Source organism: Canis aureus, chromosome 19 (assembly GCF_053574225.1).
Source record: "Canis aureus isolate CA01 chromosome 19, VMU_Caureus_v.1.0, whole genome shotgun sequence".
NCBI classification, from domain to species: Eukaryota; Metazoa; Chordata; class Mammalia; order Carnivora; family Canidae; genus Canis; species Canis aureus.
In genome coordinates, this window is record NC_135629.1 from 44,105,331 (window position 1) to 44,131,397 (window position 26,067).

General features: G+C 43.2%; 1 protein-coding gene across 9 annotated transcripts in view; it reads right to left on the reverse strand.

Moving 5' to 3' along the window:
• Positions 1-26,067, reverse strand: part of LARS2 (leucyl-tRNA synthetase 2, mitochondrial) — a 188,978-nt gene that overhangs the window by 51,307 nt on the left and 111,604 nt on the right. For all 9 annotated transcript variants that reach the window (XM_077859188.1, XM_077859189.1, XM_077859191.1 and 6 more), the window contains 4 exons: positions 17,290-17,397; positions 14,720-14,879; positions 5,047-5,151; positions 2,176-2,291 (listed from right to left, as the gene is read on the reverse strand). In XM_077859188.1, coding sequence (XP_077715314.1) covers positions 2,176-2,291; positions 5,047-5,151; positions 14,720-14,879; positions 17,290-17,397 — 489 coding nt within the window. The remainder of the gene's footprint in view (positions 1-2,175; positions 2,292-5,046; positions 5,152-14,719; positions 14,880-17,289; positions 17,398-26,067) is intronic.

Here is a 26,067-nt window from a genome sequence, read left to right on the forward strand (position 1 = left end):
ACTGCATACCTACTATGTGCCAGGCTTCTGCTAGGCATTCTGTCCCCTGCCTGCAACGAGCTTATGATGATGAGGCATAAAGAGAGAAGTATAGTGACTTTTATCAAAAAGGGGGGTCTGCAGTGTCTTTGGAGGCACACAGAGAGCTTGCTACCAAGGAAGCACTCATACTCTGGGAGGCATCTTCTTTGTTTTGCGCTCCCACCATCATATAATCACAGGACAAATGACTTCAAGCTCTCTTGAAAGGCCACCTTCTCCATGTATCACTGTCTTTACATTCCAGAAACTCACAGATGATAGGAGCCTTTTACCACCTGTTCTCCTTCCACTCACTGAAAGAATTCGTTATTATCCTATATATTCAGTCAAGAGCCAGGAGAGGATTCAACAGACTACCAAAACTATCTGGAGAAGCCCGGGAGCATAATTAACATCAGTCCTATACTAAGGAGTGCACAGCTCTCTGGGCACTTCAGATGCCTAATTTCAGCCACGAGTGTCCCCTTTCTTGCCCTGCAGAGAGATATCCAGGGCTCCCTTAGAGGCACCTTGGTTTGGCTCTGCCCCACCTCCAGGGAACCTGCTCCAACACAGTCTAAAAGAAGGTTTAAGGTTCAACATCTTAGAGCATGACTCATGTCTGGGGATACCATTTATGCAGTGAAGGCACAAACATGAGGCCAGAAAATGTTGTCATTTACTCTTATTTTTAAACATCTATATTTATCTATATGCATATATATAAAATATCCTCTAGCCAGGTAATCCCAAACCTGAAAATCCTGGATCTTCAGATCTAATTGAATCAGTATCACACAGGCTGGGACCCATAAGCATCTCCCGGGTGATTCAGAGACATGGGCAGGTACATGGCACGTGAAACCAGTAGTCCCCAGACTCAGTGGCACATTAAAATCACAGCAGGGGGGATCCCTGGGTGGCGCAGCGGTTTGGCGCCTGCCTTTGGCCCAGGGCGCGATCCTGGAGACCCAGGATCGAATCCCACATCGGGCTCCCGGTGCATGGAGCCTGCTTCTCCCTCTGCCTGTGTCTCTGCCTCTCTTTCTCTCTGTAACTATCATAAATAAATAAAAAAAAATAATAATAAAATAAAATAAAATCACAGCAGGGGAGTTCTGAACACACTTGATGATCAATCCGTGTCTCCCACCCCATAATCTTTACATCAGAATTTCTGGGGTGGGACTCAAGTATCAGTCGTTTAGAAACTTTCCAGGTATTTCCAAAAGGCGGCCACATTTAAGAGAGAGTACTCTAAATCAGAACGGTCAACCTTTATAAGTACACAAATTGCATGGGGATCTTATTAGACTCGGGCAAGGTCTGGGAGTCTCCACTTCTAATAAGTGATGCCTGCACTCCTGGTCCCGGGACCAGACTTTGAGTAGCAAAGTTCTGGGCCAGTGATTCTCAAAGTGTGGATCCTGGATCATCATCATCAGCAGCAGCAGCAGCACCTGTAAATTTGTTGGAAATGCAAATTCATAGATTCTACCCAGGACTGCTGAATGAGAATCTCCAGGTTGGGGAAGGCACTGTGTATGTGAACAAGGCCCCAGTCGATTCTGGGGTTACTCTTAGGTTTGAGAAACACCATCTCTGCTGTCTCCCACTCACCCCTCACTCTACCCCTATCATCACACTTCCTGGCCTAGGTCAATGGTAAGGCTAAGGTCAAATCCTGCCAGACCTACCACCTGGCAAGAGAGAACCTGACCCAAGTAAATAAACGTGATTCAACTTCAGTGTTCACTTCTATACATAAGCTTAACTTTAGGCAAAAACAAGTCAGTCATATGGGGAGAATAGAGACCTCCAGGAAGAACAGCCAATTTCAGCCACCCTCCCAAGGAATCCGTATCCTTGGAAGAGGGGATTTTTTTTTCCCCTCCAAGGAGAAGATTCCCCAAATATAGTGACTATGAAAACCATACTATTCTAGGATTAGGCTTGATGTAGAGTTGATAAATTTCTAGATCTTGAAGAAAAATATGGTTTTGTTTTCATAGATTATGAAATGAGGCTGCAAGACCATGAGTGAAATGGTAGGCTGTGATGTGCACCTGAAAGAAAATGTCTCATCAAACTCCTGTTTGGATCCTCAAGGTCAGGATTTGAGAAGCTGTCAGGCCCGTGCCACAGGGAACCAACCTCAGCAGAGCTGCTCATTCTCTCCGTGCCGTCTGGCAGAGTTTCTATAACTTCAGAGTAGGGTAGGCCCAGAGTCTGGGCTAAGGTGGTGTCTTCTGGGCTGGTGCTGGGAATTCCTATTCAGAGGGGAAAAAAACACAGAACGCCTTCTTTGCAAATACCCAAGTCACAAAATAACTGACAGCATTGACACTCAGCTTTCGATTCCTAAGGGAGACTCTCTTTTAGCTATGGAAGTTCTAAAAATGCAGCACATTCCTTGGGAAAATGGAGGACAGTCTTGGAGAAACCCACCACTCTAATACAACCAGTTTACCACGCTAGCATGATTTCCTTTCTTTATGCTGTGCTTCATGTCTTTAAAAAAAAAATAGCTGTAATTCTAAAATATATGATTTGAGATGCCTTTGGTCACTGAAATCATGAATTGCTGAGCATCTGGAAAAGCCTCTTATCTGAATTTCCTTAGTGACTAAGGACAGAGGCATTCTCTCGAGAAGCAGGGCTGACTCCTTTAGCATTTCCTGGCACCTTAGAAAAATCCACACACTCTGGAAGTGGAAAGCTGGCCACTGTGTTTCTGCACGCTGTGTTTTGTTCCCAAAGGCAATGGTACATTCATTCTGAATAGAAATTTATTGTTCAACCCACACACGCCCTTGAGATGGAGCTGAGCATAAGTAAATCGCTCATCCAGAGGGCCAAGGCCTACTCTGTTGGCTTCAGCTATTTGTCAAAACAAGCTTGTTGGTGGTTGGCTCTGCAGGGCAGACCTTCTCAATCTTGGCACTCCTGGTATCCTGGATTTGTGAGGCTATGCTGAGCATCGTAGGATGTTGGGCAGCCCCTGGTCTCTGCTAGTAGCACTCCCCTGAGTGTGATAGAAAAATGACTGTAGAATTGTGAAACGTCCCCTGGTGGCAAAAATCGCCCCAGGTGGAGGACTCCTGCTGTAGAGTCAGCTGTCAAAACTGTTGATGTCCTTGCAGACACAACACGTCATGTGGCCACCAAGAGGGAAAACTAAGGACAACCCACAAAGTGCTTGAATCAGATTTCCGTAAAGGGCCTCTTTGGAACACTGCCCTACAAGGGTGATTTAATGTTTGGGAGACATGTTCTAAAGCTCCTTGGCAAGATGGAAAGCTCCATGGTGTGATGGAAAGTTCTGTGGTGTTCCAGATGAGGTAACTGACAAAAGGCATCTAACAAGGCAAATAAATGTTAAGAGTGGACCTGAAGGATATGGAAGGCTGACGACAAATGGCAAGCAATAAGTATTAGTAGAAAGTGTTCATGGGCAAGAAGGGAAAGAGCCATTTGCTACGTTCCGAAGCATATGGTTTGGAGTAACCAAGAAAAATGTTCGAATGGAGACATTATGGCCAAAATTTATTTGACCACATAAAGAATGCTCTGGACCACAGTGTGGGTTATGTGGGGCTCAGCAGGATGTGAATTATTTGTAACGTGCAGGTGGGATGGCAAAAACAGTTGCTTTTTCTCTTTTCTATTTCTATTGCTTGTTCTTGGAAGGCAAGAAGCAGTAACTTAGAAAATGTTAATAATGGAACTGCGGGAAATCAAGACAACAGGGAAAATGATTTCCATGCACATCCAAAAAAAAGATTTTTTTCTTCTTTCAGGATTTTTTCTTTTTGTTAAGATTTTTATTTATTTATTTGAGAGAGCACAACCAGGGGGGGCAACAGAGGGAGAAGCAGGGAACCTACTGAGCAGGGAGCCGATGCAGGGCTTGATCCCAGGACCCTGGGATCATGACCTGAGCCAAAGACAGATGCTTAACCAACTGAGCCACCCAGGCTCCCCTCTTTCAGAATTTTCAATATTGTGCCAGTAATTTGATTCAAATTATATTCCCTACCCCCAATAGAGAAAAAGCCACATCAACAGCTTCCTTTATTGCTTCTCTTGGCTGGTTGTGTTAATGCATCTTACTAATTATAAAATACATAAAAATAATAGAAGGAATTATTTCCCTCAAGCAACACACTTTCTAGATTTAAATGGTCAGAAGGGAATGACCCGAATGGCTTAATATCCATTTTCTGTTTGGATGTTTCTTCAAATCACTCTGTCAAAAACTGATCTGGGAATCACGATGGAAAACATGATTTCAGTAAGAAATGCTATTTCTTCTGGGTGCCAGGAAATTGAGAGTGTGGAAGGAACTTTCTCTGCAGGCTTTTGGCATTTTGAGACTGGCTGGGATCTGCAGCGGGAATGCCAGGGGAGAGGGGTACCCAGGTCCATCCGAGGGAAGATCTTGGACCAGCTGTCGGCAGTTCTGTCCTTGGTTTGCCCCCAGCCTCTGTGGGGTGACAACTTAGAACTCCCAGGGCTGAGCAAGGCTCTGGAGGACCTCCAGTGCATAGCTCTAAATGCGCCTTCGACCTGACTGCTGTGTCATGGTCCTTTCCCTAGAGGGCTCAAGTTCACCTCCTCAAGCCGTCACTCAAACCCTGCCCAATCCATCATGTGTGCTCAGCATCTCCAGCTCTGCAGTTGCTGTTCGTTCTATGAGCTCTGAAATCAGATTTCATCTGAGTTGTGCTCTTCCCCATGTCATACGTGCAAGTCTCACCAACTAGTTCTACTGGCCAGACCTGTGGGCCAGACACTTTTTATTATTCTTAATAGCAACTAGCAAGGTGTGATATACTGGGTATGTTTTCAAAAATGTAGCTCTTAAATAGTGAGTGGGTAAATGAAGAGGCATATCATTTTTCCAAACAGGTAAAACAGACCGTGAATCAGCAGTGAGCTCTTCCAGTTGACAGCAACAGGCTGGTATTTGGATCTGAAGCCTGCTGAGTGTATTAAGTTGATTATATTTTAATAGCTACTTACCTATTTTGGAATCCAGAGAGCCCTCAAAGTCAGCTTTGGCCAAGATAACGACAGGGGCCTCCTGCTGGGTGAGCATGTTCACAGCCATCACGGGTGTGAGGCAATCTGAAAATGAGAGCGAGTGACAGCTGGGATATTAAGACCATCTGAGTCTCTGAGGAGACAAGTGAGAAAAATAAGCACTAAGACTTCTGTTTTGTGCTAATTGTTAAAGAATCTGTTCTTTGAAGGTATTAATGGATAATTCACACCAGGAGAAAATCAAAAGCTTATGCAAATACACAAAAAAGTTCATCTATGTTCAGAACCAAAGAAGTGAAATGGGATTTTTACTTTACGGATGGTAAAGATGTTCCCGCCACCTCCCTTTCCTTTTGAAAAATACCTCAACTATACAGAATAAGCAATAGAAAAATCTATGATGACTAAGAAGATGTCTGAAATTCTAAATCCTAACACCTGAAGATGGAAGTGGACAGGAACATAGAGAATAACTAAGCAGAGGGCACGAGAGTTCTGGACATACGAAGATAGAACAGTTCTTCCCACCTACCCTTTTTTAGGAGATAGTGCAGGATGTGTTCCAGCAAAACAAAGGGGCAAATCAAGAAAGAGACAGAAATGGGATCTAGGAAACAGGATCCACCAAAGGAAAGAAGATCAGGACATTCAAAACAAAGATAAGGGGAAGCCCTAGGATGGCAGATGGGCAGCAGAGGCCTTGAGAGTGACCAGGTCAGGCCTGAACAGTATGGAGGGCCCAGGGAGCATCTTCAGGGGAAAAAGGAGAATCAAAACTTTATCTGACAGGTTGGAATATGTAGAAAACTCTATTGAGAGGAATTTTAAAGAGCCTCTGGGAGGGTGTGGGAAGACTTAGAAATTCAAGGAACACAAAGCAAATGAGAAAAAAAAAGGACATCATTAACTTCAGGCAAAACAGAAAGTATATTACCAAAAGGAAAATGTAATCATAGTATACTTGGCTCAGTTGTGAATGACATTTATGTAGTCATAATAAAATACTTAATTTGGAATTATCCAAACAGTGTGTCATCTTAAATGAAGCTTGTTACAACCACCACAGCAGGGAGACAAGACATTGATAGATGAATCGTTACTGACTATATACAGGAATGGAAGCATGAAGGCCCAAACACAGTCCCAATGAAAGAAAGGATGAAAGGGGTAAATTAAACAATCAGTGAGTTTACTTGAGCTTATTCCAACACAAGCAACTGACAACAGTTATAATTTTTGAACTCTTACTACTTATAGTTGCCATATTTTAAGACTTTATACAATTATCTAAAATCTGTTTTATAAACCCCAAAGTTAGAATATGCCCAGTAAGTAAGATTTATTCTTTTCAAAGAGGGTAAAATAAGCTCTATAGGCATCTAAGCCAGCTCTTCTCTTCACTCACCTTGGTGGGGGTAGTCAGGAAGCACAAGACAGGTTATAATGGGGGCAGAGTAGCATGTAACCCAAACGGGTCTCCAGGGTAGAGGTTCAGTAGCACCAATGGTACCAAAGCTAAGAGGCACCTGCTGCCCTCAGCTGTCTAAGTGGCTGGCACTTCTCAAAGTGGACACCAATATTTCTGATTCTGTACTGCCCCTTCTCAAAAACATCACATGATAAAATGTGAAGAGAAGGATGGAAGATGAGGGGAAGTGGTATATGAGTAAAAGTCACAGGATAATGTTGAGAACTGGTGAACTGGGAGGGAACAGGGAGGGCATATTATCCGGACACATGGAGGTCTGTACCATAGAAACAGCTGTAGCACAGAGTGACAGTTGACCCCAGACCTGCATTGCCTTCTGACTCAGCAACAGAATGATTAGTTGGACACACGTCTGCATAGTTCACAAGAGCACTGTTCCGCCTTCCTTACACTATGTGTGGTCATGGGGTATGTGCAGAAGCAACTTCTAGGGCATGCTCTCAGAGGGAAGAAGGATGTCCTTCTTTCCCTCTTTCTTACTTACAACACAGATGATGTGTAGAACATCTCAAAACACACAGGTAAAGACAGGACCCTTGAAGGGCAGAGTGGGAACGCAGAAAGAGTGTTGGCCATGACTCATTCACAAAGCAGACTTGTTATACTTGCTTTGAGATTCATGTGGCCAAGAAATAAACTTGTCTTATTAAGTCACTGTGTTTTCAGGACTCTGTTGTAGCCACCAAACTTATATCCTAAGTAACACATACCTAAAATGATATGAAGTGGCTGGATAAGGAAGCTCCTGCCGTTGTTAATATGTTTTGACTTTTCTTTTTTTTTTTTTTAATATTTTATTTATTAATTCATGAGAAACAGAGAGAGAGAGAGAGAGAGGCAGAGACACACAGGCAGAGGGAGAAGCAGGCTCCATGCAGAGAGCCCAACGTGGGACTCGATCCCGGGACTCCAAGATCATGCCCTGGGCTCAAGGAGGCGCTAAACTGCTGAGCCACCCAGGCTGCCCCACTTTTTGACTTTTCATGTGATACACATATATCACTTGGATCTTATAAAACACAAGTTAATTTTAAAAAGTGAAATGGACATTAAAGTAATCTTGAAGTAATATCATTTTACACCTGGTAAGTTAGCAAAAACTTTTAGAAAGGTACCATCACTGTTTGTGAAGTTGCTCTGAAATTTGTGTATCATTGTACATGGCATTATAAACTGATAATAGTACTTTCAGAAACCAATAAAAGCAACCTGTAATAAGAACTAGAAAAATGTTCATAACCTTTGACCAAGTAATTTCCATTCTGGGAAATGTCTTTTAAGGAAGTAATTCTACAGAGAAAAAGAGCTATGTGGATATAAATACAGAGAGTGGCTATTTCTGTAACAGGCCCAAACATTAAAAGGCCAAATGTTCAATATGATAGGGAAGACTGAGGATATTACGGTACATTGAGCTAATGTAATATTTTGTATGGATTAAAAAAGAATTGTGAAGCCTGCCTAAAAACCAACACCCCTTCCCCTTTCTGAAATGATATTATATGAAGACCAAAACATAAAGACAGAAGCTGTCTGGTATCTAAGATACATTTCTGTGAGAACATGAATTAAAAAGTATTATGATCACACGATGGGACACCTGGGTGGGTCAGTCGGTTGAGCGTCCGACTCTTGGTTTTGGCTCAGGTCATGGTCTTGGAGTCATGGGATCAAGCCCCATGTTAGGCTCTGTGTTCAGTAAGGAGTCTGCTTAAGATTCTTTTCCTTTGCCTCCCCCTATGCCCCTCTCCCTGCTCACGCATGCTTGTTCTCTCTCTCAAATAAATAATTTTTTTAAAAAGGTAATATGAACAGACACAGAAGAATAAAGGTTGTCCCTTACCTTTGTTGTATATAAAAATTAACTAAAAAATGGATTAAGGACCTACATGTAAGATAGAAAGTGAAGACCACCCACAGAACTGGAGAGTATTTCTGTAAATCATACATCTGACAAGGGACCTGCATCTAGAATATGTAAAGGACTATTAAAAATCAACAAAAGAAAGACAACTCAATTAAAAAGTGGGCAGAGGGTCTGAACAGACATTTCTCCAAAGAAGATACACAAATGGCCAACAAGCAACATGCAAAGATGCTCAGTATCACTAACTATTGGGTAAATGCAAATCAAAACCACAGTGAGATACTACTTTCCATCAACTAGGATGATCATGATCAAAAAGACAGACGATAACAAGTGTTGGCAAAGATGTAGAGAAATCGGAGCCCTCGTATACTGCTGGTGGGAATGTAAAACAGTGCAGCTGCTGTGGAAAACTCTGATGCTTCCCTGACCAGTTAAAAACAGAGCTACCATATAATCCAGCAAGTCCACTCCTAAATACATACACAAGGAAATGAAACCTATGTCTACATAGAAATCTGTATTTATGTTCACAGCAACACCACTCATAGTAGCTAGAAAATGGCTAGAATGTCCGTCAACTGATGAATAAATAAAACGTATAATATTATTCTGAAATAAAAGGGAAAAAAATACTAAAATGGATGAGCCTTGAACACATTATACCAAGTGAAAAAAGCCAGTCACAAAAGAAACAAATACTGTACGATTCCATTCATATGAAATGTCCAGAATTGGCAAATCTATGGACAAAGTAGACTAGCAGTTGGCTAGGGCTCAGGGTAACAGTAGGTACAGGGTATGGAATCTCTTTGGGGGTGACAAAAATGTTCTAAAGCTGTGCATAGGGGCACCTGGGTCTGCCTTTGGCTCAGGTCATGATCCTGGGGTTGTGGGATCAAGTCCTGCATCAGGCTCTCCACAGGGAAAACTTCTTCTCCCTCTGCCTATGTCTCTGCCTCTCTCTCTGCATCGCTCATGCATAAATACATAAAATCTTAATAAATAAATAAAACTGTGCATAATTCTGTGGATATACTAACAACCACAGAATTGTGCACTTTAAATTAGGGGTGAATTTCATGGTATGGGAATTATATCCCAATAAAGTCATTATAAGAAAAATATGAAACAAATGTAGAGTACTATATTAAACAGTTGGGTTTAGGGTTTTGTTTTATTTTTATTTTTCCACCTCAAAGTTCTATTAGGACAGTTTTTCAATTAGAAAAAAAAAATTGGCCTATGAACTCAAATTATTAGCAGATCTGTAATGAATATATAGCAGCATCTTGCATGCTTGCTGCACCTGGTCAAAATCTATTCCTTAGAAAGGACAAAACTAAAATTGGAAGTTCTCGAACCAGACCGAGAGCTCTCTGTATTTCTCCTGTCAGGTGCTAGCAGCGTGAAGCAGGAAGCAAGAAGGCCACAGAGAAATCCAAAGTAACTAAAGCGTTTCCTACAGAGGCTCTATACCTACCAAATGGGTTTAGTACAAAGCCTATGAAGGAAACATTCTAGGCCAAAAGGTGCCCTCTGCTCCAGGGCCCCACTGCAAAGCAGGCAGGTCTTTCGTGCCCTCTGGAAAAAACAAACAGATGGCTTTCCTTCAGTGATCAGCAAAGCAGTGCTCCACGCAGGGACACCCTGTGGGAACTGGGTTGTGTGGTCAAGGAAGTGTGAAAAGTGCCATGTGACCTGCACTCTTGGACAGTCTCAGTGTAAAATGGCACAACAAAGGTTCTGAGACATCCAGGAGCAAAGAAACCTGTTTGTCTTTGTTTATTCCACATTATGTGAGCACAGAGACTCTTTCCTCTGCCTAACATCTATTAGCATGTGCTGGAAGGATGGTAGAGGGAATAGCTTGATTAAAGAACAGACTATAATCTACAGGATTCCTTTCCTTGCCTTGTTTCCCATCCTCCCACACACACTAAGCAGAAAGGGGGCAAGGGCCGAGTGAGGAATTAATTATTTAATGTCCTGGGGCTTCCAGGGAGATGAGGCTCCTGCTCTCTGATGTGTCCATAAACAACGGGGTTCTGAGGTACCCTCACTCAGAGGGAGACCTCACTTACCCTTTTGGCAAAAAATGCATCGTAGAGACCACTGGTGACTCAGAGCTGAAATGTGTGGTTCCAAAGCCTCAGGGTTTGAATATTTTAATATCAGAAATGTAAGAAAAGACGTCAGGAAAAGCCAGAACAGCTTCTAGAACTCTGATGATATTTCCCTATTGATGCTTTTTATGGTTTCTGCTCCCATCAAGTCAGAGCTTACATAACACGACTTAAATCAGAGGCGGTCAGCTGAGAGAAGGAGGCAACGTGAATGATAGAAATAAACTCAGTTTGAAGAACTCTGGAGGGAAGCACCTGACTTTTTTGCTCTTTTAAAAGAAATCTATGCCAAATTATAGGATGCTGAGCAAAACAGTATTTGTAGTCAATAACACTGGCAACCCAGTCCACCCATCCAGAAATTAGGGCAGCATGCCTAGAGGTCTGCCCTTGATGCTTTCCAGATACTTCAGGGAGCTGCTTCGGACCCTCCATTCTGACAAATGCTGTTTTCTTGTCTTCATGGTATGCAGGTCCTCCTGCCTGCCCTCTGCTAAGCATCACCCTATCCGCATGTGTCACCTTCCTCTGAGCCCCTGAGGGCTCCTTCTGGACCCGCAGGACCCCCACAACCACCTTGCCCCCTGGGCTGGGAAAGCCAAACTCCCAAAAGTGAAGTGACTTTCCTTAAGTAACAGCCAGGATGGCTCTTGGCCATCTTGTTGCCCACAAAGGCACTGATATACAGAAACCAACTTAGTGGCTGTAGGAACTCACATTTGAGTATTTAAACTTCTGCAAGTGACACATTCCATCACAATTGTGCACTGTCCTGACTTTCGGCGGTCACTAGTCGCCCTCAAAACCTGATGCTGGAGAAAAAATCCAGCCGCTTGTCTGATTTGAGCTGAGCCACTTGGCAATGGTAAATGACAATAGCAATACGATGTTTGGGTTTAAAATGTAACCTCCAAATAAATAAATAAATAAATAAATAAATAAATAAATAAATAAAAATAAAAATAAAAATAAAAATAAAAATAAAAATAAAAAGTAACCTCCAAAGCCAAAGAAGGTATCCACCCGTATTCATATGGTGATTTTAATTCGAATTTTAGGAAAACTGCATTACGCTTAAGGCACCGTACTGGCCTTACGTAACTAGTGTCACATGTCAAAATCCAGAGACTTGACGTGCAAATTAAACTTGAGACTTTGAATAAGTTGACATCTGCAAAAAAGAATATTTTTATTCTGAAAATTGGAACTGGAAAAGATAGAGCCAAATGCAATGCTCCATTTGAAATTATTTCAGAGATTATTAAAAGAGGTGAGAACGAAGCTAGTGAGCCATTTAGTGCTAAAATGAAATGATGGGACAAGTCAGAAGTGCCGATACCCCAAATGATCATGAAAACATCGCTCTTTGCATCTGCTAAGAAAATTAAATTTCTTATATATAAAAATGTAGGGAATTTATACAGTCCCTTTCATGTCAGGAGCTCTGTCTTTTATAATGTATGATCTCATTAAATCCCTGTTAATATTACCTCATTTTAAATTGTGTCCCCAGATTAACTGTAAGAAAACAAAATCTAAGGGCTGGATATTTACATTTTTTAGTTTTTCGATTTTAGGTATTTTTCAACCATCACAGCCCACAAGGAATCTCAAAATGCTCATGAGAGTAAAAATTATGAGTTTTCCCTTTAAACAGTAGAAAAAGGATCCAATTTTTTTTTTTTTTTTTTTTTTTTTTGAGTAAGTGGAAAAAAACCCAGAGAGATAGCTACACTGGACTTTAATGAGCACAACACTGAAATTTTAACACAAGTCTTTTTTCTGTTTCAATACATAACATCAAGAGATGACAGCAAGCGGTATCTGTCCTGGGCCAGAGTGAATCACACTTGCATCTGGCTCTCCTCTGTTATGGTCCCCCACAAAGGCAGGACCATGACTGGTCTTCTGCACGTCCCAGATTGCTTAGCACACAGCAAACTCATCCTAAGTGCTCATTGATTTGACCCTGGCTTCAATGCTGGAAGTTCACAATTAAGTCTTCAGCAGAGGTAAGTTGGGATGACACTGTCTATCTTTCCAGCCTGATATCAGGAAACCTTTCATTCTGGTTATTTTAAGAATAGCAATTAAAACAAACAAACAAACAAACAAGGGCGCCTGGGTTGCTTGGGGGTGAGCATCTGCCTGCAGCTCGGGGTGTGATCCTGGGGTCTTGGAATCAAGTCCCATATCCAGGTCCCTGAGGGGAGCCTGCTTCTCCCCTCTGCCTATGTCTCTGCCTCTCTCTCAGTGTCTCTCATGAATAAATAAAATCTTAAAAACAAAACAAAAACAATAAAACCAAAACTTTACATCACCATGCAAATCATTTTGTTAGGCAAATAATTCAAACAGACCCTGATAATTCAGACTGTGTTCTTTGGGTTGAAATTTATAGTCTATGAAAAGAGAATAAGGATGAGATTTTTACAGAAATATTTACATTTCTCCAGAAACCTACCTTTTTTTAAAAAAAAGATTTATTTATTTATTCATTCATTCATTTATTATTATTATTTTTTAAAGATTTATTTATTTATTTGAGAACGAGCAAGCAAGTGCATGCTCATGACCAGGAGGAGCAGAGGGAGAGGGAGAGAGAATCTCAAGCAGATCCTGTGCTCAGTGTGGAGTCCAATGTGGGGCTCAATCTCACAACCCTGAGCAGAAACCAAGAAGTGGACAGTCCACCAAATGCGCCCCCCAGGCATCCTATCCAGAGACCTACTTCTTTTTTTTTTTTTTTTTAAAGATTTTATTTATTTGTTCATGAGAAACACAGAGAGAGAGAGAGAGAGAGAGAGAGAGAGAGAGAGAGAGAGAGGGCAGGCAGAGACACAGGCAGAGGGAGAAGCAGGTTCCCTGCAGGGATCCTGACGTGGGACTCGATCCAGGGTCTTCAGGATCACACCCTGGGCTGACGGCGGCGCTAAACCGCTGAGCCATCCGGGCTGCCCCAGAGACTTACTTCTAACTGGTAGGGGGACTTTCTTTTGCCTGCCAAGGCTCCATACTGCTTTCCTCTGGTAAGAGCCTCTGAGTTTGTTTAGGGGAGCTACCTGTCCTCACTGGTTCTAGTCTTGGTAGTCTAACAAGGAAGGGGTCCAAAAACCCCAAGAAAAAGGTCATGGGCCTCAGTTATGCCATTCAGATACTTTTCCTTGCAACAGGAATCTCAGATCAAGTGGTCCAAACACTGAGGGCGAAGGGAGAACAGATTCACTCAGTCAGTGGTGCTCAAGAGACTGTTCCTGCTGCTAAAACCCAACAGTTGGCTGATCCAAGTCCTCTTTAGTCCAGTTCCTGCTAGTCAGCAAGGTTCCCACAGCCTCCAGTGTGTCATCTGGTTTGGCCAGGGATGGATTCTGTTGCTTGCAACCACAGCATCCTGACTAACACACAGGTACTCCCCAAATCCTCACTGACCAATAACACCTGCTAGGCTTCTCCCAGGTCAGCCTGATCCATGGACTAAAGGCCTGTACCGAGCAGGGCTCTGTTCAGCTGCTCTAATGATTGTGTGAATTCTTTAAAGTCATAAAATGAAGTTGTTGAAAATGCTTCCTCTGATTCTCACTGGCTTTCTCCTTGTCACCATCATCAGGAAAGTTTCACTTGATGATGTAATTATAAATCAAGCAGAAGATTCTATTCCTATCAGAAAGAGCTTTAAATTTAGATTATATTTAAAGAGAAAGAGTTGAGCTTTCAGTCAGAAATTCAAGAAGCAGATAAACTAGTAACTCAAAGTGAAACCAGGGGTAACAATATTTTCAGGGCTCTTATTTACCCTGTTTTATTATTTTTTAAAAAAGATTTTATTTATTTGAGAGAGAGCGAGAGAAGAGAGAGAGAGAGAGAGAGAGAGAGAGAGAGAGAATATGCAGGCAGAGCAGCAGGCAGAGGCAGAGGGAGTAGCAGACTCCCCAGTGTGCAGGGAGCCTGACATGGGACTGGATCCCAGGACTCTGGGATCACAACCTGAGCCAAAGGCAGACCTCAACTGACTGAGCCACCCAGGTGCCCCTTAAAATAAAAAACCAACAAGTCAGGGCCAAGTGAAGAACAAATGACACAGGATGACATATGAGAAAGAACCGTGAACCCATGTAGTGCTATCCAACTATAAGCTGTAATCCACATGTTCGCCTGAACTTGCCAGCTCACCTTTGCCAGGAACGAGTGCCTTCCGAAGGGTTTCCTTCAGGGAGCTGTGCCCGTGTAAGAGTCTGTGACTGGGAGAGATGGCGACGTGGGAGGTACCGTAAATGGCTTCGGGGGTGGCCGTGTAGGCAGTTAGCTTTTCTCCTGTGACTTGTCCATCCACCTGGAAGGTAAAAGCAGAGCCATTTCATTCCTTAGGGCTCCTTCTGGGCTGTCGTGCTCCCTGGCCACATTCCCTTCTCCCTTCTCTCTGGGGACAGTTTCTGGCTGCAGCCCCAGGGATATGGTGCCCTAAGATGGCCCCTGGCAGGGGCAGAGGTGAACGACAGAGAAGAGGATCACCATTCCTCTTTGAGAAGCCTGGTGCCCATTGCCGCTGGTGGCCCCAAATGGAAGGTGGTCAAAGCATGCTCAGAAAGATGCCTCCCCCATTTTCCTGGCTCCTTTGTTCACGAATCAAGAATTAACTATCAACATTATATTGTTTCTGTCTTGACAAAGGAACTATATTTTTCTCCAGGATTTAAGGTAGAGATTAAAAAAATAAAGGCATCTACTTTTCTAACCAGAAAAACAGTCACTGAGGCTAAAACCATTCTGAGAAGGAAGAAAACAGGACACTTGAGCTCATGACTAAGTGTTTCTAGGGCTGGTTAAATGCCTTTCAAAGAAGAGGCACACATTAGGCATCCACTGAATGCAAATCTATGACAGACACAGAGAGGACAGAGGCTCCTTCCTTCACACATTCACTCAAATATGCTCACAGTGAGCCAGTGATGTGTGAGTCTACACTATGGCCTGAGTGCCAGTTAGGTGTCACCTAGGGAGCCTGGCTTAGGGTGCCAGAGGCATGGCCACATGATCCTGTACCTACAGGACTGAGAGTGTTCCCATCCCTGAGGCAACTCACTTTCATGTGGGTCCAGGAACAGAAACATTTTCATAATAAAATGTTGGGTAAAGGAGAGAATGTGGGAGCCACTTCATATACAGCAGCTGAATGGCTCACAGACCCTCAGCCTTCACCCTGGCCTAATGCACAGGAGCTCAAAGAGATGGCCCTGAGAGTCTCAACCAAAGTCGCAGCTGGGCTGAATTTCAGAAATCTCACCACTTTTTCAGGAAAGTGGTGAGAGAATTTGGTCATTTCAGGATTTGTTTTTCAAAGGTTCCAAAGTTCTCACTCCCTCATGGGGGGCTTCCCATGTCTGCAGTGAGGTGGATCACTTCTGTGAGATGGCACAGGGAAGTGTGAGCTCTGTGACAAGTAGCAGGTGCTCAGCAGACACCAGCATGGCTGTCAGTAGGAGGAGTCTAGAAAACTAGGTCAACTCTGTATGTTGGCTGCTGTCCCCTCCTTTGAAAGGTCTGGCTTAAGGAGAGGGATGAGTTTGGAGCTAAATGAACAGGGCACAAAAGTCTTAAGTAGAAAGGAGACATCAGAAGCATTAAAAAAAACCAAACCATAACCCACCCAGGTAAGAAACAGCCAAACAACAACAACCCAGTCTGTAGAGACAAAGAGAAAAGTTTGTGGGGGACCTTCCAAAGTAGGTGGGCCCTCAGTATTGACCTTTGAGCAGTGTTTCCACACAAATAGGCTCTACTGAACCCTGGGTAGGCCCATAGCCCTTACCAGCTTCGGGTGTGGCTAGTTTTGAGAAGGCATCAGCCTTTGCCTAGCTGGTTTTTAACCTGCTTTGTAGACATGAACCCCTCTGAGCTCTGGGCCCTCTACTCCAGAAAATGCCCACCCAACATTCCACACATCATTGCAGGGAATTCATGGGCCCACAGAAAACCCTCTATATCTGGGCTGACCAGTAGGGTGGCCAGTAGTAGCATGAGGTGACGGAGCACTTGGAATGTGGCCAGGATTGTTGTAAGTGTGAGATAATGCACATTTCAAAGACTCTGTTCTAAAACTGAAGTGTAGGGACGCCTGGGTGGCTCAGCACTTGAGTGTATGCCTTCGGCCCAGGGCGTGATCCTGGAGTCCCAGGATCGAGTCCCACATGTTGGCATTTGTAAATGGTTGATTTGTTCCTTATTCTACTTAAAACTAAGAGCTCTAAGTTCTCCTTGATCTCCCTTGGGAGATTCAGGCAAGCATTCCTAGAACTCTAGTTTCATCAGCATCATAAAGTGTCTGAAGCACAGATCGTGGTAAACTCTCAAGTTTTAAAACTTACCTTATTTTACTCCCTGCATGGAGCCTGCTTCTCCCTCTGCCTGTGTCTCTGCCTCTCTCTCTGTCTCTCATGAATAAATAAAATCTATAAATCAATCAATCAATCAATCTGGAGTATAAACTGTTTTCTCCATAAAAGTTTGTTACTGATCACATCCTGAAATGACAATGTTTTCTATACGATGGGTTAAATAAAAATATGTTATTAAAATCAATTTCGCCTGGTTCTGTGCACTTTAAAAATGTGGCCACTACGAAGTTTGAAATGACATGTGTGACTGGCAGTATTTTTCACCAAGTTGCTGGTTTGCTCAGTGAGTTCAGAAACTGCAGAAGGGATTTGTGAGCTTCAATCGATGAAGAGGCATTGCCTGATCACCTTCAGTGTGAAGTCCAGATGGCAGCCCACGCAGTCCCCGATCCAATGGGCTTGCATGCCTTTTATCCCATACCACTCTGGAAGGTCTGCCAGTGCGTCCTGCATGGCCTGTAGGAATGACAAGAGACAGCAAAGCTTACTAAAGGGACAGCACAGGATGAGGGGCTTGAGAAGGCAGGAGGTCAGCCTGCTCCAGATCCAGCCCGCTTCTTGTCCACCTGCCAATCCGGGGAGCCCAGCAAAGTCAGAAACAGATGCACTCACCACGACTCAATTTAGTAAGATGGGTTTGACCGATTTCTCTACTCTGACCGGGCCAACATTTCTCGGAAGGAAGAAAATTAATGAAGGAAGACCTTAATTAGTATCTTTGCTGAGTGCAGGGAGTACATTCTCTCCCACAGTCTGGGAACTAAACAAAAGAAGTTCAAGTTTATGAATTCTGAAACTCTAAGATGAACAACTCATGGGGATGGCCATGCTACAACTCAGCTGTATCAAAAATAGAACACTATAAGTTACATCTTTGCATTTAAAAATTCAAAAAAAAAAAACTACCCTCCAAATCAGCATAAGGGAAACCGTCCCATTGATTTGTGTAAACATTTTCTATCAGAAGTGCATATATATTTTCACTGTTTTTTTGGTCTACTTTTAGTCCTAGATTCCTATAACAGGGAGGCTTTTCTACAAATTACTCTATGGCCTCAAGTACATGCCATCCTTTAGCATTTGACGATGAGACACATTCCTTCAAAAGACGGATTTAAAAGTAAATCATAGGGGGGGCCTGGGTAGCTCAGTTGGTTTAGCATCTAACTCTTGATTTCGGCTTAGGTCATGGTCTCAGGATTGTGACATGGAGCCCTGAGTTGGGCTCCATGCTCAGCAGGGAAGTCTGCTTGAGATTCTCTCTCTCTCTCCCTTCTCTTCCCTCCTCCCTCGACCAGTGCTTGCCCACTCGTGTGCATGCTCTCCCTCTCTCTCAAATAAATAAATCATTTTTTTAAAAGAGTAAATAACATATTTGAAATGTGAAGAGTCGGGGATCCCTGGGTGGCGCAGCGGTTTGGCGCCTGCCTTTGGCCCAGGGCGCGATCCTGGAGATCCGGGATCGAGTCCCACGTCGGGCTCCCGGTGCATGGAGCCTGCTTCTCCCTCTGTCTGTGTCTCTGCCTCTCTCTCTCTCTGTGTGACTATCATAAATAAATAAAAATTAAAAAAAAAAAAAAAAAAGAAATGTGAAGAGTCCAATTTTAAATTCTTAATTGTATTGTGATTAATACGGGCAACATGATGCTTTACTTGTCTAGTGTTTTGTGATTCATAAAGTGCTTTTATACACATCTCTTCATACATACTCTGGTAAGGCAGCTCACTTTCATATCAATCAACTTTTGCTGAGAAAGGTTATAGCTCTCTGATGTGAGGCTGCAGGAACAGACCAGCCAGGATTAGAACCCAGACTTACTAACAGACTTCTTTCTCCGCCAGCACAGAGATTCTCATTCAGTCATGTGATAAACAACACAGAGCTCTTTCTATACATGTTATCTGTCTATCCTCATCTATTCAATAGAGTCTGGAAGCTTCAAGATTCAGAAATTTCTTCTGCCACAGAAACTATGGATAATGGACCCCATCAAGCTGACCAGCAATGTGTTCATTCATTTCTTATTCCACCATGACGTGTTAGCCAGCCACGCCTCCACACCAGGACCTCATGTAGGCACTGGAGGCCTGGGCAAATGCAAAGTAGGATGTGCCAGAGTCCTTCCTATTAATTTTAAATAATGCACACATGCAGTCTGCTGCTGTTAGTTGGTAACCGATCAAGATTCAATGCCAGATATAATTAGCATCACAGAAAGTGAGACACAGGTTCTGGAGATGAGGCAAGGAAGAAAAAAAATAGTGGGAAGGTGGGGAAGAAAAGGAAGAGAGGGATAAATAAGGAGAGATACAAAAGAGCTGGGTGGATGAACCCCAGAGGAGAAGGAAAGTCACAGGAGTGGGTAGTGGGGAAAGCAAGGCTCCAAAAAGGAAAGACAGGAAGAAATAAAGCAGGGGGGGCGGAGGGCTTGGAAGCAGACAGGTAATGGAGGAATGGCACAGGCGAGGGAATGCTACTGTGTGTGGGGCTACGGGGCATCTGTCCACAGGAAGGCACAAGGAACAGTGTGACATGGGACACGGCTTACCAGCTGCTTGGTGACATGGTGAGCCTTTCTGTGGTAGGGCTGTTAGTCTCAAGCAACAAGCAAACGAAAGAGGGAGAGCACTGGAAAGCCTCGAGAGTTCAAGTTGTCCTTTGAACACAACAGCACACCAAGGCTAGGGAGGCCCCTTCCTTTCTGCCACCAATGAACCTAGCGATGGGACACTTGGCGCAATCCTCAGTGTAGAGACCCAAGCATCCAGGGGTGTTTATAGGTTGTTTCTAACAAATGATCCTAGGCTTCGCCCGTTTCTGGACTGTTACTCATGTAAGATGAACACTGCTTTTTTATGATGAAATGCAATCAACTAGAAACTGCGGGTATTTTAAAATCTACTTGGTAATTTGGATAGGAGATCCGTGAAAACCAAATGGTTGGTAAAGATTTAAGGTAAGTTTTAAAACTTGAGAGTTTACCACGATCTGTGCTTCAGACACTTTATGATACTGATGAAACTAGAGTTCTAGGAATGCTTGCCTGAATCTCCCAAGGGAGATCAAGGAGAACTTAGAGCTCTTAGTTTTAAGTAGAATAAGGAACAAATCAACCATGTACAAATGCCAAACATACGTTCCAACTTCCTGTAATTGTGAGAAGGCTTCACAGGAGAAATCTAAAATACCTGACAGTTGGGTGCACAGGTGGCTCAGTCGGTTAAGCATCTGACTCTTGATTTTAGCTCAGGTCATGATCTCAGGATCATGTGTTGAGCCCAGTGTTGGACTCTGTGCTGGGTGTGGAACCTGCCTCAGATTCTTCCTCTCTATCCCTCTGCCCATTCTCCACCCAGATAAAATAAAATACTTGATGGTATAAAGTAACCCACGATGTTTCTGTATTTGCTATAGTAAAAAATGACTTTAGGGAAGGTGGTAGAAGTCCTGCTCCAGACTGTTCATGATGCTTCAACTAAAGCGATGTGCTTTCAGTTTCTCAAAAATACCAAGTCTGCCTAAGGCCCGGGCATAGGCTATGCTTCCGGCCTGCCCTAGCCACCCTGGCTAAAGTACCCCTTCATTCTCCTCACTCTCCATCTAATTGTTCATCTCTTCTTTGGGCTGCGTGCTTGCTCTCTGACAGCCTGGTCCATCCTCCAGATTGGAAACTCCCCGAGAGCAAGGACTGCACTCGGTTTGGTTCACCACTGAGTACACCACAACTACAGTATACCTACAGTGTGCAATATATCAGAATCCACGAAAAACATGAATAAATGAGAAATGGGTCTCCTGCCAAGGTAATGTAGACACCAACCTTTTTGTCTCCTCCCCTGCCCTCCGATAATGAAGAGAAAGCCTGTCTCTAACAATCTGGAACAGCTGAGACACTGCTTTCAGGAGGTCTGTCCCAATGGTCACACCACTAACTGCACATAGGTGGTCTTGTCCTCCTGGTGCCTGGCACCACAAATCTGGCTCTTGAGGTGGCCCTTTGGTGGCCTCTCAGTTTCATTGGCATCCCTTCCTTTTTCTCTCTTAGAGATCTCAAGAGGCCTCCATCCCATGATTATAACACTATAAGCGTTAAGAGAAAGCTACAAAAGGCTAAAAACAAAACAAAACAAAAATAACAACCCCCAACCCCCTGATACCAGGTTTATTTTTAAATGTGACTTCTGGGGTGTCTAAAAATCACTCATGGTGATGGCTGAAGGCAGTATAAGATCCCGACTCATCAAAGCAAAGTTCAATTATAGGCCATGTATAGTTTACATATATTTAGTTGGATCAGATTTCTTTGGAAACTGACTAACCATGTACATCAAGGATAGTACACTTGGATGAACACTCAGCTAGCTAAAATACTGACTTGATTCAGACAGCCTGTCTCCTGACTCTTACAGATAAACAATGGCTTCTCCATCTTTTCCTTTCCTGACTCACATAAACAGAATGTGAATTGTGGAGCTATGTATGTATGCAATGGTTTGAGAATGCTCAGAAACACAGAAGAGTTTCTGTTACTGATAACACAGACTTGAGAAGCCACACAACAATTTTAGTATAACCCAGAGTGCAAGGCGAGTTCTGAGATTTGATCTCAGGATCCACTGTCCTAAAGGTGTGTGAGAGAGAACACCAAGTGAGCTGGTAAGAAATGCAAAGTACACATCATCTAAAAATATGGCTTTCTGAGAAGTCTGTTCTTTTAAAGTCACCAGTGGCTTTGGAAACGTGGACATGACATGTGGTATGTCCATTATGAATGAATCACGTACCAAAGTTCCCATGCACCATTCCACTTCAATTACAAAATGGTCACTGAGCTCCTTCTTCTACAGGAGACATTGTGTTTGGTGTAATAAAAGGCACCAGGATCTCCAGATGACACCAGGAACATGTCAAATTGCCCCAAGAGAGTCCGATCAGCAAAACCCATGAAATTCTAAGGGCCATAGTGCCTGGCTACTCCAACAGGTAAATTTTAAGAAAAAGAAAGGGAGGAAGAGGCAGATCTGCAGATTCAGACACTTAAAAGGCATCATCAAATAAAAAAAGGGAGGGTATGAATAAACCGGAGAGTCTAGGGAGGCACACGTGGGTGACTGAGCTACAGAGAAACGTTAAGGAAGTACCTATTCTAAAAGCACAGTGGCTACTTGGGAGGTCATTTATTATGGGACAGAGGCATAGGGAAGGCTTCAGGGTGCTGGCACAATTCAGCATCTTGACTTCCAAGTGTGGCTGCTTAAAGATAAATCAAGAAACTATATATTTGTTTCATATGGTTATATGCATTTCATTTTACAGCAAAAAATGTCACAACAAAACAAAAACTTACTAGGTTTGGTACTGCAGAGGTCACAGCTCTCAATCCCAGAGGGCTCCTGGAGAGCAGGGCACAGGGCAGGGCTGGCCTGTGGGATGCAGCTTCTGACTCTGGTTTTTCTTTAGAACCCATGCGGGCCTGGCCCAGAGCACAGAAATGTGCCTTGTGTTTGACGAATGTTCATTGAATTGCCATTTAACTCCCTCTATTCGAGGGTGAGACTGAGAGAGCAGAACCAGGAGAACCAGACCCATCAGCCTCCTGGGCAGGGAAGGAATGACCTCCTTGGAACACTTCCTATGCACTGGGTACTTTTACATGTGTGGCCTCAATGAAGATGAGGCACATTTCATCTTCACAACAGTGCAAGTCCACCTTGCAGATGCGAATACAAGTTTCAGAAATCTCCCGTGCGGCACCCTGCAAGGACAGGGTTGGGGTGATGGCATTGGAAAAGCAGCGCTCAAGCCCATCCATTCCTACACCTGCTACACCATGACCACTCTGCCATCCAAATACTTAAACTTTCTCATGTCCAGGTTTCAAGGAGTGTCGACTTAGCATTCTCGAACTTTGAAGAGATGCTTTATTACAGCTCTGTCTGCTTCTATTATCTCATTTATTTTTAAATTTTATTGCTGGAAAGAAGGACTCTGGTTATGGAGTCATGGGGCTGAGGCAGTCAGTAAAATTCCCTCTCTCGGTACAGATGAGGACACAGAGGCCCCCAGTGCTTTAGCAATCTGTCCACCGTCACTTAGCTAACTGGAGTCAGGCCCCAAAACTCCAGTCCTTAGTATGCTACTCAGTCCTCATTTAACTAGCACATACTTTGCTCAAATTTTCTCCCCAGTGACACAGGGAACTTCTACTGGATCAGCTGCCCAGTACCTGAAGCTCTTCTTTCTTGGGGGCGATCCATGGTGGGTGAGTGGCAGGGACCCATCACCAACTATGGAAGCTTTCCCAGGCCCACTCTCCTCTGTGGAAGCGAAACAGGGTAACCAATCACAGTGCAGGCTCAGTACAGCCTTGGGACGCTGCAGGGTGGGGGTGAGGGACACAGAGGCACATGGGCAACTGCTTTAAGTGTTACACCAGACCTGAGAGGCTGGAGATTCTGGGACTGACAGTGGTGATGGCTTAACCAGATCTTTCCTGGGCATGGTCTTAGCTGAGTCTTGTTCTCCATGAATCCTGCCAAAGCCTGAGTCTCTGTCCTCCCCACTGAACTGTGAATAACTTGATCCTCGTCTGATCAATTCCTTTGTAGCTGAAGTTAACCAGAATAAGGTGAGGTTGCTGTTTGCAGCAAGTTTTCTAACTAATATCAATGGATTTTAAAAGTTTCAACATCCTGAATATCTCTATTAGCTGACGCTGTACTACACTGCTATCATTGTAATCAAAGTATAAAATCCTGAATATCTTAATTATATATTAATATAACAATAATATATTAATAAACTAATAATCCACCAAACTGCACATTCTAGAAAGCTTTTCAATTTATGGAATGATTTAGAGGTCCTTCAATGCCCACAGGCACATAACTAGTGTATTGTAAGTTCTAAAAATGACCCATGGCTTATCCTCTCCAACAATCGATAAATTCCATTTAACTTCCAAGCAAACCCACATGTGGTCTCATGGCATCTAATGTCTTTCCATCTGATAAAACCCACGTTACATGATTTGAAGATTAGCTCCATATCCCACACTATCCTTTCCTGCCACAGAAAATTCAGAGTTGATAGGGCCCAATGCTGACCACACTTGACGCCCCACTCCCCACCCCCGCATCACTGAAGGAGTATGTAAGTCCTCTCACCATGTTTTCCTTCTAGATTGAATTGTCAAGGCTGAAATACCTCTGGTGGAGGTGTTTTGCTTAAAATATTCAGATCTCGGTGAGGACAAAAATTTGAATAAAATGAAATGTGAATGTTTTGATATGCTAATTATGAGGGGGACTACCTGCTTAAAATCTTAATCCAATATATGAATATTTTTTAAAAACCAGAAGAAATTTTGACAAATAAACCAAATGAAATCAACATCTTGAGAACAAACCAGCAAACACTGCTTCGTCGCCACTGTAAAACAGATGCATTATGCACTGTCTTTCTTTTTTTTTTTTTTTTTAAAGGATTTTATTTATTTGTTTGACAGAGAGAGCACAAGCAGGGGGAGTGGTAGGCAGAGTGAGAGGGAGAAGCAGGCTCCCCACTGAGTAGAGAGCCTGATGTGGGGTTTGATTCCAGGACCCTGGGATCATGACCTGAGCCAAAGGCAGATACTTAATCCATTGAGCCACCCAGGTGCCCCTATGCACTGGTTTTTGATGAACAGAGTTTTAGAGAGCACAGCCCAACAGCCCCAAGGACCTCTCCATCCTGTGCTGCCCCACCAGCTCCACCAGACCAGGAACAAGGTGGGGGGGGGGGGCGGTTAGAGTACTGCAGCTGTTTGATCTAAAGTAGGCTATTTTTATCTGTTTGGTTGGGTTCTTTGGTTGAGACCAGATATTCTTCCTCCTTTTTGAGGCAATTATGGTAATAGTCAATGGAATTCATCTCATCTGGTAGAGTTGGCAGTGCTTCCCTTCCCCATCCTGGCCAACCTCAGTGTACAGAAATCTTACTGGTTTACAGAATCCCCAAACCCGGGGAAACAGCAGGTTTTGACATGCTCCTTAAAAAGTATGGTGAAATCACTTTTCCAGGGACCTCAGAGGGAAGCTGAACTATCCCAGGACACGCCCTGCTCTCTCCTCTGAGCCCTCCCCATCAATCCTAAGGCTTGGCACGGTTTGGCAACGACTAATTTATTCAACATCCCTCACCTGATAAATGGGAAAAACAAAAACAAAAACAAAACTCACTCAACCAGGTCAACAGCAAACTCCAAATAATGAATTACCCAGGTCTCCTTATTGTCCTGGAACCCCTGTGCTATTTTCAGTTATCTCTATGTAAATTAAACAACCACAAAACCTTCCAACCACAAAACCGAAAAATTAACCATATGAATGGGCTCCTTACTCAATTTTTATAAATAAGGACTATACTATACTTACCTGAAGTCAGACTACCATTTCCCTGTGGTTATTACTCAGCATACACAGAAGTACTGTGGTTGGCAAAGGGCCCTTACAATCATTTTCACCAGGATAGGTCTGAAAATACTGCCATTGCTGCTCCACAGGTATACCATCTGAATGCAGACGCTTTAAGAAGCTGAAACAGGACTGTACATTAGTGAGTCTGAATAGGAGCCAGGGTTTAAGAACGTGAACCAACAAGAGATGGGCTGACGCATGCATCCGATCAAAAAAGCTTCGGGGATACAAAACATAGGAATAAAAAAGACAGAGATTAAAACGAAAAAGCTGGGGATAAAAAGAGAATTAAATATAACATGGCTAATCTGCCTCTTTCTTCAAAGAAGCAGAAATAATGCCAGGAATAAATCCATACCTCCCAAGAGAGGACAGTACGTGGGCTAAAGCATTAAGAACAAGGCACAGCAGGCCCACAAATAAGAATTCCAGAAGAAGTGGTTTTAAAAACATGATACACTTTAGAAGACCTTGGTTAAAAAAAAAAAAAAAAAAAAAACTTTAAAAAAATGGTTTAGGCAAACTGAGAAATAAAGTGGATTTATTAGCTACTAAGGGAGAAGTTCAGAAACTGGAGCCCAGAGAGCTGGACACAGATTGGAGGCAGAATAGAACAGAAAGACTTAATGACAAGATTTAATTAAAATGGACACTTTTTAAAGTCTCAAC